Source organism: Anopheles aquasalis, chromosome 2, assembly GCF_943734665.1.
Source record: "Anopheles aquasalis chromosome 2, idAnoAquaMG_Q_19, whole genome shotgun sequence".
Classification (NCBI taxonomy): Eukaryota; Metazoa; Arthropoda; class Insecta; order Diptera; family Culicidae; genus Anopheles; species Anopheles aquasalis.
The window spans coordinates 540001-552045 of record NC_064877.1 but is presented as its reverse complement, the minus strand read 5'-3'; the positions used below and the strand labels follow the sequence as shown (position 1 = coordinate 552045).

Below are 12045 nucleotides of genomic sequence, written 5' to 3'. Positions count from 1 at the left end.
AGAATAAAGACGGCGCATAGGTTTGGAAAGGACGAGGCTCTCTCATTTTCTCTTCTTTCTCTCGCATGTTTATGATGCAGCTTGTTTAGCACACATGGCATTTCTCATGTTTGAACAGTTTAGCTGACACAGCAAGATCAGATCATCATTTTCCCAGTGTTTTATTGCAGCCCTTATAATGAATTCGAATAGGCAAATGTGCACAACCGGAAAACAATGTTTATCAAAATAAGTGGCCATTGGGGTGGGATATTCAGTCGAAAAACACAGAATACATAAGCAAACAAAAGCTTCAGACCATTGGGCGAGGTGCTATGTGTTGTTCCAATAAATTAATATTGTCATCATGATTCACTCAAAAACTTGGTGATTTATTTTTTGAAAAAATTAAAAGGTATATTCTTTTCACTATTACTAACAGTATTTTTGATTATAGAAAATAAACTCATAAAAGTATACATTCGAGAAAGACGGAGGCATAAAATTAAAATACAAAAAAAAATTATCACATTATTCATATCGAAGTTCCTTTCCGCGGCAAACAGGAATCGAAACAATACATATAGCAAGCCATTACATTCCTGAAATCACGGCAATAGCTCCACGATTAGGTTGATTGAATGGATAATGAAACATATGGTGGTATGGGGGGTGTGAAACGAAGCTTATACTTTGTAGAAAATATACCTTAGACATGTGTCGCGTTCCAAACATTCACATTAGTTCAACAAATTATTGTTTGGCGTGCAAAAACCCAGCTATTACTTGCTACATTCTCTGTTTCTTACAAACGGACCTGATTTCGGTTAACGGTTTCAACCTTGCTGTCCTCTAATTGATTCGAGTTTGGGCCTTTATAGCTTTTCTTTTCACAATTTTCAAATATGCTCTCTGTTATACCTGATACTGTTCCATAATCCATTACGATAAGCAGCTTGGGCTGTATCTTTTCTGTTAATTCCGAAGAATATATTTTTTATCATGCAAAGCAACTCAAGACAAACTAAGGGTTTGAGTGTGAAAATTATATGACTTCTTTCGTGCACTCACCAAAGAAAGAAAGTCACACTAATTTATCTCCGCATGAGTCATTCAGTAAACTAACTTCAGCTCTCTTATGTAAATCATAAATAACTGAAATTGTTACGCAATTCGTGTCCAATTACGGAATCTCAGTGAGTGCATGACGTATAGCAAAAATGAAAATAAATGTGGAATACATCTAAAACCAAAAATTATACAAATCAACCGATGCTCATTTCTCATGTTCTGTTTGTTACTTTCGTGGGGAAAATACGACGATTTATGTAAAATGAGATGGTTCGTAAGCCTAAATTGCATGCGATTATAGTAGCAACAGTTCAAGTGCCTAACTTCTTCCGTGGGCTTTTTACGACGATTCCACGAGCCTCATTTTTCACACGCATACCCACACGCACACAAACGCACATGTTAATTATCACATCTAATGCCTAGTCACATTCAAATGAAAAATCCATTCCCAATCTAATCTAGCTGTGCCGTGCCTAATCATCAACTGCTTCTCCTGATCTCCTACCGCACGCGTTCTAATTTGTTCGATCGGCTGATGGGATGAGTCCTGGAACCCTCGTTAAACCGCCCAACATTTCTTCGAATCTGTTGAACGTTGCTTCACTGGTCAAGCTCACTGCGACAATTTCAATGTTTACCCTAATTGAACTTGCCTTCTAGGTGAATGTCACTTTCTTACTTCGCAAGTTTTGTTCATTTATTACTACTCCGCTCTGCAGACATGTTTGTCAGGATACACGATCCTCTATTCCAGGTGGTCTATGCGTGTGTAAGTGTACTTGGAACTTATACTTCTAGCTGCTTCGATGCTTGCTGTATGATGAAAGGTTCACTCCACATTCGCCGTAGATCACCCTGTAAGAGAAAGTGTTTTAATCTTATTCCGTTTTCAATTCACTTCTGCTTTCCGTGTTTCAATTACCTTGAAGTACGCCATCGTTAGGAGAGGTAGTAGTGTAAACGGTACGAGATACAGCAACGCCGGTTGCGCTGCTTTGAATACTTCTGAGCTGACAGTCGCGGTTAGCAATCCAAGGAAGTAACTGAAAAGGAATAAAATATCATCAGTTTTGTTGTGCTAACTTGTTTGATGGTCTCGATTGCAACCACTTACCCTAGTAAGGAACAATGAAAATAGGTGAGCCTGGACCCGACGCCTCTGGGTGGTGGGACGCCAGTTTCAGCCGTTTGGGTGGTCTGTGACTTTTTGTAAGCATCGTAACGCAGCACGAAACAAAGCAGCAAACCGGGCATCACGATATCGCCTAAACCGAGCATTGAAAAGTGGCCACTATTGTGAATGCTAGGAAATACCAGTTTTCCGGGTAAATTTAGCTTGGGTGGTTCCTTCACGATGCCGCCCAGGTTAAACTTGCGGGCTACAATGCCAACCGGGTTGTCTGCGGGTCTCGTCGCCACTTTTACCATCACGTTCGTGCTGAATATGTAGGACGAAAAAAATACCCAGAAGACGTCGTAGATGAGGAGGCCAGTCAGCAGCAGCGTAGAAACCTTCAAACTAGGTAGGCGCACGAACGCAATGAACGCTACGCACAGGCCCATTCCCATCGCATCCATTAGCAACCAGTGCCCCGTCAGCACCCAAATGCATACGATGGACACTGCCAGCGAGAAGCTGAACAGCTCGGCTGCCGTAAAACGACCGCACACACCAAAGGATATCCGATTACCGTCCGTGCAGGGTCGAATGATGTACTGACACATTGGTAGCAGCAGAAAAGCCAAAGCAACGGTGGCAATTACTAAAATGAGACAAAGGGATATTACCACGAGACCAACAACCGATTGTAAATATACTATACTTACTAGCAGTGCAGACGGCAAATAGCATTTGCATGGAATCGAAGAAGAAAAACATAACCAGAAGCGAGATGGATGCCCCAAGGGGTAAACACAAGGCGTGCATCGTATCCAACGTAGCGAATTTGTCTAAAATATCAGAAACAATTGTTAAAAAATATCATAAAGTTGCTCGGGCCGTATGGTCCATGATCTGCATTTCTGAGAGTATTACTTTGCTCTGGTTGCACCGGCTCTCCGGTCAGCAGATTGTTCATACTTTCACTCTGTCGTTTCTTTTCCTTTTCGCGCTGCTCCTGCTCCATGTTCAGGCTGCGGAAGCTCCCATACACGATCAGCAGCATGGAGATGAGGCAGGTCGAGACGCGCGATGAGTCCATTATCGTTCCGTACGCCCACTGATAATCGCCGTGTGTATCCCCGTCACCGTGCACCAGAATAGTGTCCTCGCCTAGCTGTCCGGCTGCGGCCGCCGCTGCCGCTGCTGCTGCTGCTGCTGCTGCTTCCTGATGGCCTGTGCCAAATCCTTCCGACATGGTACGGCCGAGCCAGGAGAGAGCAGAGGTATGCGCAGCGGGGCTTGCGTCCGCAGGTGGTTTGCGCTACTTCTCTTGCTTGTTGCCGCTTTGGAATCTTTCCCAACACGAATGGAGTCGAAGGAATTGTTGCAATTTTTACGTGTAAGCCCGACCGGCCGTACGGCAAGTTACGCTTTTAGCAACATTTTGCCACAACGATTGCTCTACTTCACTAACTGCGGTAGCTTTTGGGATTCTGCGGCCTTCCTTCGTGTGTCAGTTTATCTGTAAAAGGATCAAGGAACAGTAGCGAATTTCAATGTTGAATCACTCGGTTTGGAAGCACGATTTAGTTGGATTTATTTAGCAAACACTCCTGCTTTTTCACAAAATAGGTTTTGTTGTTGACGTTTGCGTTGACGTTTTGTGTACCACCCTTTGGAAACGGCTGTTTTCCGTGTCATGCAGACCCTGACGGTGTGTCATGCACGGTTGTTATTTTTGTGGGTTTTTTCGCTCGGGTCTCTGTGAATCTGGCTTTTTATCGTGATCCGGAAAAATTTAATCGTTTTACAAAAAGAAAAAACGAGTGCGGGATCACATGGCAAGTGCACGGAGCCATAGCCTATCGAGAGCAGTGAATTAACCTGGAGGGCGTCGGTTGTGTGCTGTTTCCGCGACTTCCGCGCGATGAAGAAAGACGAAGCTCGAAACAGAAAGATGCGAGATGATTTCGTAGTGCTGATCGCAGGTAGGCCTTTGACGAATCGTAGAGCAAAGTGATCCAACTATCCACCCAATGCGAGCATCCAAAAAACTATAATATAAGCGGATGACCGTCCGCCAGCCCGCCCACAAAAGGAGCAAACATTACATAAACATTTGCAAGCGCCTGGCGAAATTGTCTCATCATCTTGTTCTTCTGAGCCTGAGTTGCAGGCAAGAAAAGCTGAAATAACTCGCCGAACTCTGTGCAAAAGCGAAAATACGGGCCGATAGTGAACGCTAAGGAAAGTGATAAATACTCGTGTAACCTTGTCTTCGTTCTGTTTTGTAGGATTGCTGCGCTTGAATCACATAGCACCGGGAATTACGACGACTAAAGACTGAACTACGGAAGAGCTGCCTTAGCAAGGTCATCCGACACTCGGCAAAGAGAAGCTTTCATACGGTGTCCTTCACGACGCGAATCATTATGCATCAAACACAGCACTTTTCGTCATTCGGAGGGTCCTTGCTGATGTGACGTCACTCTTCCGAGGGTTTTGACTCATCTCTCGCATTCGCACACCACGAAGAAATCGGCGCACAAGATTATCAGCGACTGATAAGTGACCATCGCCATCGGTTGGCCAAAGAGCGGCTAGCTAACCAATCGTCAGCTGCAAGGAGCGTGGTTACTTCTACAAAAGTATCAAAGGGTTTTTTACGCACCAGCAAGCAAAATGGGGGATGGCGGCCCTGGCGGACCGTTCCTGCGCACCATCGAGTGGGATATGATGGATAAGCGCAAATTCTTTCCACTGTCGATGCTGAGCTCGTTTTCAGTTCGCTGTGCCCTCTATCCGCTGACCGTGATCAAAACCCAGCTACAAGTGCAATTCCGGAACGATGTCTACAAGGGTATGATCGACGCCGGAATCAAAATCTATCGCAACGAGGGTGTACCAGGACTCTACCGTGGGTTTTGGATTTCTTCAGTTCAGATCGTAAGCGGCGTGTTCTACATCAGCACGTACGAGGGCGTGCGACATGTGCTCGGTCAATACGGAGCGAATCAACGAGTCAAATCATTGGTTGCAGGAGGATGCGCTTCACTCGTCGGACAGACCATCATCGTACCGTTCGATGTTATTTCGCAGCACGCGATGGTACTAGGAATGGGTGCGCATGGCGGTAAGAATGGTCCCGTTAACCCGCTAGGCATTAACTTCGACAAGGGTAGCAGCCGGTTACGGATCACACGAGATATTGCTCGAGAAATTTTACGCCGAGACGGGTTTGGAGGCTTCTACCGTGGTTACACTGCAAGCCTGATGGCCTACGTACCAAACTCAGCCATGTGGTGGGCTTTTTACCATCTGTACCAGGACGAGTTGCTAAAGATAGTTCCACCGTGGGTCTCCCATCTATTCGTGCAGTGTGTGGCCGGTAGTTTTGGAGGCTTCACCACAACTATCATCACCAATCCGCTTGACATTGTTCGGGCACGGTTGCAGGTGCAGCGACTTGACTCAATGAGCGTCGCTTTCCGCGAGCTGTGGCACGAGGAACACTTCCACATGTTCTTCAAAGGGCTGACGGCCCGGTTAGTGCAATCGGCCGCATTTTCCTTCAGTATCATACTCGGGTACGAAACCATTAAGCGGATTTCCGTGAACGAGCAGTACAGGCATCTAATTCGATGGTAAGAGTAGAGCAGAGCTCAGCGCTTGGGAGCGTTTACGTTTAGGAACACATCATCATAGAAGAATTTCTGTTCACCAGTTTGTATATCTCACATGTAGTGCATGTAAAATGACTAAGCATAATGTTAAAAATGTAATCTGTTTTCCCCAAAACTCACAAGAACAATAAGGAGCTAGGGTAGGGTTAGTTGTGTATAGCTGCGACTGCCGAGAGACGATCAGATTGATAGTGTTCGTTAGTATATAAATGTATGTGCAATATTAAATGGAGTGCAAGGAATTTGTAGAAATGTAATCATCGGCGTAAAATTACGTAGGATGTTATATCCCTTTCTGCTTCACTAAACTGGATTTAGTGCGTACACTATTGTAAAGAAAGTCATAAATCCTTGTGTGCTCCAACCAACTATTCCGTTGTTACTGGCACAGCTTTACACACTCTACCATCATTTACGGTTAGTACGAGCTAACATCGGTGCTCTTTCTAATGTCATCTCGCGAGTTATTTTACGTGCTGTTCAAGGAATCAGGACACAAGAATGATAGACAAATGGTCAATCGTTAAATTGTGTTATGTCGCCTTAGAATGGGACGGGACAATGAATTGTAAGTAAAATGCAGAATAAAACCAAACCAAGGCAGCTTTAATAAAGCTCATGTTGAAAATAATTCATCATATATGTATGCCAATGCCATTAGTTTTCTATTTTCGAAAGAAATAAATCAATGATCTTGCTTTTTCAGTAAAATTAAGCAAGCAAATGAATGCTACATGCTTGGTGCAGCCCAGGCACTGAAAGCTGGTTAGATTTAGTTATATACATTTTGCCATAAGGGCAACGAATCGGTTGGCAATTATTTTAAAACGTTTAGCACTGTCCAGCACATATAAGAGTTTTACTCTGATCTATACATTAGAAAAACGGTCAGCAGTCCATTATCTTTATTATTGCAGAAACTAAAAGCTTTCCACATCAGGCCAAATGTACGCAACGTTCATCAAGCTCATGGTATAACGCCGAAAAGAAATCATAAATAAGAAACATTCACAGCAGTAACCAAACTCACCCACTAGAACAAAAGCAACATAAAACATCAAATCGACCATGATTCACGACATAATCGCGCAAAATAGGTCACAGATCAAAACGAAAGAATGACCCAAAAAGTAAGAGAGGAAAATGTGGCTAGATTGATGAAACTGGATCAACGCTCGCTTTCAAGATCTTTGAGACTGGTCGACTGAGATGATCACTAGTGTCTTTTTTTGCTCTGCCTATGGTGGGTTTGGGGACAATGATTCTCTCACGGATTTTCCAACACGGCACGAAGTGTATTTTTCTCCTACCAGGCCCACTTCCCAGATCCCACAGATTAGTGTTGAATGAGATCAGAGGGTCACGAGGACGGCAGCTTCAGTTTTATGAGATGGTCTTTAAGCAAAATGAAGGAAATTGCAGGAGGGCACATGGCGTGGAGCTTTCCTAAAGTTCTCATTTAACTAACTGCGTTTATTTCACGCTTATACTAAAAGTATTAGCGTACATCTAGTATTTTCCATACAAGTCTTAAGGTAACAGCATATAAACGCTAGAGAGTATCTTCCACATGGTCTCGAACGATGGAAACTTTTCCATAATAGTAGAACTCCCGTCTGTTTACTTCTTCTAGCGTTACTGGTGTACGGATGTGTCGGAGGGCGAGTTGCGCGATTTCAGTGTTCAATTACAGCACAAACCGACCAAATTGAAATTTGCAAAATATCTCACTTTTAATTCATAACAATGCTCCGTCTGAGAGGGCCGCCGACTATTTATGGGGTTGAAATCTGTGCTACTGCAAACCAATGTGGACCATCGCCGGAACAATACAGCTAAAGTCAATCTCTCACCCACGCTAACTCTCATACACCGCCGCGATGGCGCAGTCTTTTCGTTTCTGCAGAATAGGATTGTCTTAACATCCAGTCCTACCCACAATTCTTCCACATTGAAATGAAGAAACAATACACTCGATTGCTAAAGAAAAACGTATACAAGGAAAATTGTACAACTTCCAACACTCGTACGGTACGGTGTCTCTGGTAGGGTATTATTTCAAGTGAACGCAGCGAATGAAAATTAAGAGCACATTGTTTATCGCTTGTTATTGTAAAAGATTGTAAAATGGCACCTATCCAATCAACCGAAAATCTGATTCTAGCTGGAAAATTATGAATCCATAGGTAGAGAGCGATGATATCAGTTGTTAAATGTACTTCACTCAGCAAACACCATTGTTTAACATTGAGTTTCACTAACAGCTCTCCCTCTTTTCGTTGTTTTAAATGTTTCGTCACCCATTCTGAGCCAAACAGCAGCCTTCATCAGACAGAGCTGATCGAACAGCAACATAGAAGAGGAGGGTTTGCTGATTCACGTGGCTTAGAATGTTTAACGGCTGATGGCCAATATTCAATGATACTAAAATGAATGAAATGAAGTAGCGCACCCAGAATATGGAATACGTTAATTTAAATTTACATCTTTAATTAGCCCACCTCATCCGTCCGGAAGGAGTACAAACCAAGCAGCGACTTCCGTTTGTTACGGTGGGAATAGAGAGGTTTTCAGCTCATGTTCATACTGACGGAACTGAATATTTTGTCGCTACAAGGTTTACGAATTTCACTTCTACATGGTGCTTCCGGATAATTAGTCTATTCTCGCCAACTCGAATCCATTAGTAACGAATTTTATGGAAAGATCATATTGCAAGCACATTTTCTGCTGCCTATCCACAGAATCTGAACGAAAAAAATAATGTAATCTGTTCGTTAGACCATCAAAGCTGGTAACATTATTCCTGAACTATATTTACACATTCATACGATTACCCACGAATTGATGGAGTTTCACTTATGTAGCTGAACTTATTTTAAGTTCGTAGACTCAACATATTTATTGATCTTGCTCATTCAAGATTTGATAACATTTTCAACCCGCACTAGAGCAAGCCAACACCCAGATTCACACCATTTCATTCGCTCTTAGTCTGCAATCATTAACTGCAGCAAAAAACTGGTTTCAGATGCAATTAGCCTCCATAGACTCGGGTACCTTCCTTGAATCGGCGTGCACGGAGTGTTTCGTACGAAAGACATTAAATTGTCACGAACGGTCCAAGACTTTCACTTTCATCGCGTCACATGGCACCGAGCTTAGTTTGTGTTCAGATATCCACACGGAACGTTTTCCGGTTTCGGGCGAGTGACGACATCAGCACAAAACAAGGATTGAGAAAATATTAAAACACATATCACGGATGCTACTACTTCATCACGTGGAAAAGGTAAATAATACCTTGCTGCTCATTTGAGGTGACATAATTTGCGCTACACTATTGTTAAATTACTTAACATTTGATATGCATGTGCGCGAATGCAAACATGACAAAAAACCGCCATATGCATAAGGATCCTCGGTTAAGAGAGATAAGGAGAACGATAGACAGGGTTTGTTACGTGGTAAGCAAGCCCACGGTTACACGAAAAACGTGACACATTGCCACGTTAGCGCCCATACCATCGCGTCGCACGTAATGCGATCGAATTTCTTCAGTGCGCCAAGTTGAAGATATCCCCACCAAGAAGACTATTTCTCTTCGTTGCTCACGAGCCAAAACAGTACAATACAACAAAGTATATTAGTGAGCGCGCTTAATCGATGACGGAAAAGGTAGTGTTTCCGCATGAGGGCTTCGTATACTAGCACTTTGACTGCATGGTTACAGCGGAAATATTCGTCAAAATAACTGGAGCTAGTTGCATAATGGAACACGAGCAGCTTAAAAATACTCGATGAAGGCTTCCAAAGAAGTGGTGCCGTGGAAAAGAGGAATACAGTTTGTTCGTAGACAGTAAAGAATACGTTCTTATATAGCGTTACAGCAATCGGCCAATAGACTAATTGAATAGATTTAAGAATAAATATAGAGAAAGGACACAAAATTTCTTGCGAGTAGAACAAAATAAAGGAAAAAAGAAGCAAACAGAAACTACCGAGAAAAGATCGTTATTTTTAAAGCAAAGTAAAATTTCATTCAATCTGATGTTCCATGCAAACATAATATTATACGCTTGCTGCTGATGCTCTAGTAATAAAAATAGTACATCACCAATGTGTACGATCACCTCTCCACTCCTCCTCCACTCAGCTCTGCACTCAACTGTCCCTTCATCATGAGTTTATGGTTACCATCCGACGAAAAACAACTCTTCCGTTACCGTGAGGTGGAAAACGAGAGTTGACCAACGCGAACGGACATCGAAGGGTGATTCGTGAAATTGAGTGTGTCTAGCGCTGGGTCTCCCAGGGCTGACCAACAATTTGACATTGATTGATTGTAAGCAGGGCAGTCTGGCGGAAGTAGTGTGGCCGTAGAGAAATTTGTCCAACAGATTCGTTTCGATCATGGTGGTTTAAGGCCTATAAAGTGTGTGATTGCACGGTAGTCCAACCGCGGAAACAGCTACGAAATTGGAATGAAATGAAAATGCAAATCGTCATCAGTTATGACGATGGAGCTAATCGGAACCATTGCTGTAGGGTCTTACGAATCGGGTCAGGCCAAACTTCCTCATTCGCTTTCCTTAGAAGCAATGATATAGATCTATGATATGATCGCACAAATGGTTACAAATCACATCAGTGATAATTAGTTTGGGAGTATGACGTGACATATTGGCACGTTAGCGCCCATACCATCGCCCAAAGCATCGCGTGTTTGGATCAAAAACAAAATTTGTAATCAAAGCAACAAGTGCCAAATCGCACGCGCAAAGACAAAAAGATCATAAGAGTGCATCGATTTGGGGTTCTAATTTCTTATCATTCTTCTTAATCCACGCTTGCTGATTCTGGGGTAACAAAACAAGTTCATTATCAAACAGTGACGGGGCAACCCACAGACGAACGTTACGCTCAAGTGCTTGGTAAGTCTTGATAGGGTAGAAGACGGTTCAAAGGTTTTCCTATCTTATCATTGATTCAGCCTCCCATCACCAAGACACATGCACGTCGTTTCAACACAAACAGGGATTAATACTAAACAAATACACAACTAGTGAGTATTGTCAGCACTTTTGATCATAAGTCGATGGATCGAAAGCCAGTCTTAGATCGTCCATTGTACAGGGTGCTTCACCCGAATCCGCTTTGCTCCTCCAGCAAACATTACTCGGAGGGGTGGTGGATCAATAAAGATGGAGTTAAACGTATCCGCAAGCTATCTGCAGCAAAGATGGGATCTGGTTTTAGACGTTGTTGGTAAGAAAAGTTAGCGACGTTATTTACGAACTTAAAATTTCTTTACTGTTTTGTTGCTTCCACTGTCTTGTAGGAGATGACCCAGAACGGTTGTACGTCTGGGGTTTGTCAATCTACATACACGGCCTGTACTGGGTTCTGGGATCATTCTTTGTTTTCGTGGATCTCTTTCAATGGCCATCATTTTTCCGGAAATACAAAAATCAACCCGGAATCAACGAACCCTTGCAATGGCGCGACCTTCGCAAGGTACACACGCTAGGTTCATTCTAGAATCGCAATTATATGGACAGTGATAATTTACCCTTTTTGGTAATTTTCATTCCGCATAGATTGTTAAGACGGTGTTGATCAATCAATTTCTTATCAGTTTGCCGATTACGTTCTTCGGATTTAGAGCGCTTCTTGCTGCTGGCGAAACCATTGATGTTCGACAGCTACCATCTCTATTCGAAGTCATCCGTGATCTCATTATCAGTGCCATCGGCTGGGAACTTGGGTTTTACTACAGTCACCGATTGCTGCACTGGAAGTATCTGTACAAACGGATCCACAAAAAACATCACGAGTTCACGGCACCTGTTGCTTGGGCAGCTATCTATGCTCATCCGATCGAGCATATCTTCAGCAACCTATTGCCTCCGCTACTTGGTATCCAGCTTATGAGGAGCCATGTCCTGACCAGCGCCTTGTGGTTGACATTTGTCATTCAGGACACCATCACTGGGCACTCCGGTTATCATATGCCTTTCTTGACCAGCAACGAAGCACACGACTATCATCACATGAAGTAAGGTCACATTCCACTGCATTTAATCTAACAAACTAATATTTGCACGTTCATTCGAAATGCAGATTCAACCAATGCTATGGAGTGTTTGGTTGGCTCGACTGGCTACATGGGTCCGATGATCAGTTCAGGGCGTCTCGCTATTATCA

The 12045-nt window shown here is 43.2% G+C and overlaps 3 protein-coding genes across 4 annotated transcripts in view; 2 read left to right on the top strand and 1 right to left on the bottom strand.

Moving 5' to 3' along the window:
• Window positions 1-399: 399 nt before the first annotated feature.
• LOC126578093 (signal peptide peptidase-like 3) overlaps window positions 400-12045 on the bottom strand; it is a 13538-nt gene continuing 1892 nt past the window's right edge. Inside the window, exons 2-6 of one of the 2 annotated variants that reach the window (XM_050240344.1) lie at window positions 3089-3677; window positions 2881-3003; window positions 2168-2816; window positions 1976-2096; window positions 400-1908 (exon numbers count right to left, since the gene is read on the bottom strand). In XM_050240344.1, coding sequence (XP_050096301.1) covers window positions 1840-1908; window positions 1976-2096; window positions 2168-2816; window positions 2881-3003; window positions 3089-3410 — 1284 coding nt within the window. In that variant the 5' untranslated portion in view covers window positions 3411-3677 and the 3' untranslated portion in view covers window positions 400-1839. Of the gene's footprint in view, window positions 1909-1975; window positions 2097-2167; window positions 2817-2880; window positions 3004-3088; window positions 3768-12045 lie in introns of those variants that run through there. The other variant, XM_050240354.1, reaches the window with a different exon arrangement.
• Window positions 3931-6469, top strand: LOC126578101 (solute carrier family 25 member 44). The gene is made up of 2 exons (XM_050240368.1): window positions 3931-4143; window positions 4450-6469. Exon 2 carries the CDS (start codon window positions 4838-4840, stop codon window positions 5801-5803), a length of 966 nt encoding a protein of 321 aa, XP_050096325.1. The 5' UTR covers window positions 3931-4143; window positions 4450-4837; the 3' UTR covers window positions 5804-6469.
• The window catches only part of LOC126578105 (fatty acid hydroxylase domain-containing protein 2-like), a 1348-nt gene continuing 249 nt past the window's right edge, over window positions 10947-12045 (top strand). The window contains exons 1-4 of the mRNA XM_050240381.1: window positions 10947-11106; window positions 11180-11355; window positions 11439-11896; window positions 11962-12045. The exon at window positions 11962-12045 is cut by the window's right edge and continues 249 nt beyond it. Of these exons, the coding sequence (XP_050096338.1) occupies window positions 11043-11106; window positions 11180-11355; window positions 11439-11896; window positions 11962-12045 (782 nt within the window). The 5' untranslated portion in view covers window positions 10947-11042. The remainder of the gene's footprint in view (window positions 11107-11179; window positions 11356-11438; window positions 11897-11961) is intronic.

Excerpts from the sequence above, each read along its gene's own strand:
- LOC126578101 (XM_050240368.1), top strand. The coding sequence starts at position 4,838 with ATGGGGGATGGCGGCCCTGGCGGACCGTTCCTGCGCACCATCGAGTGG.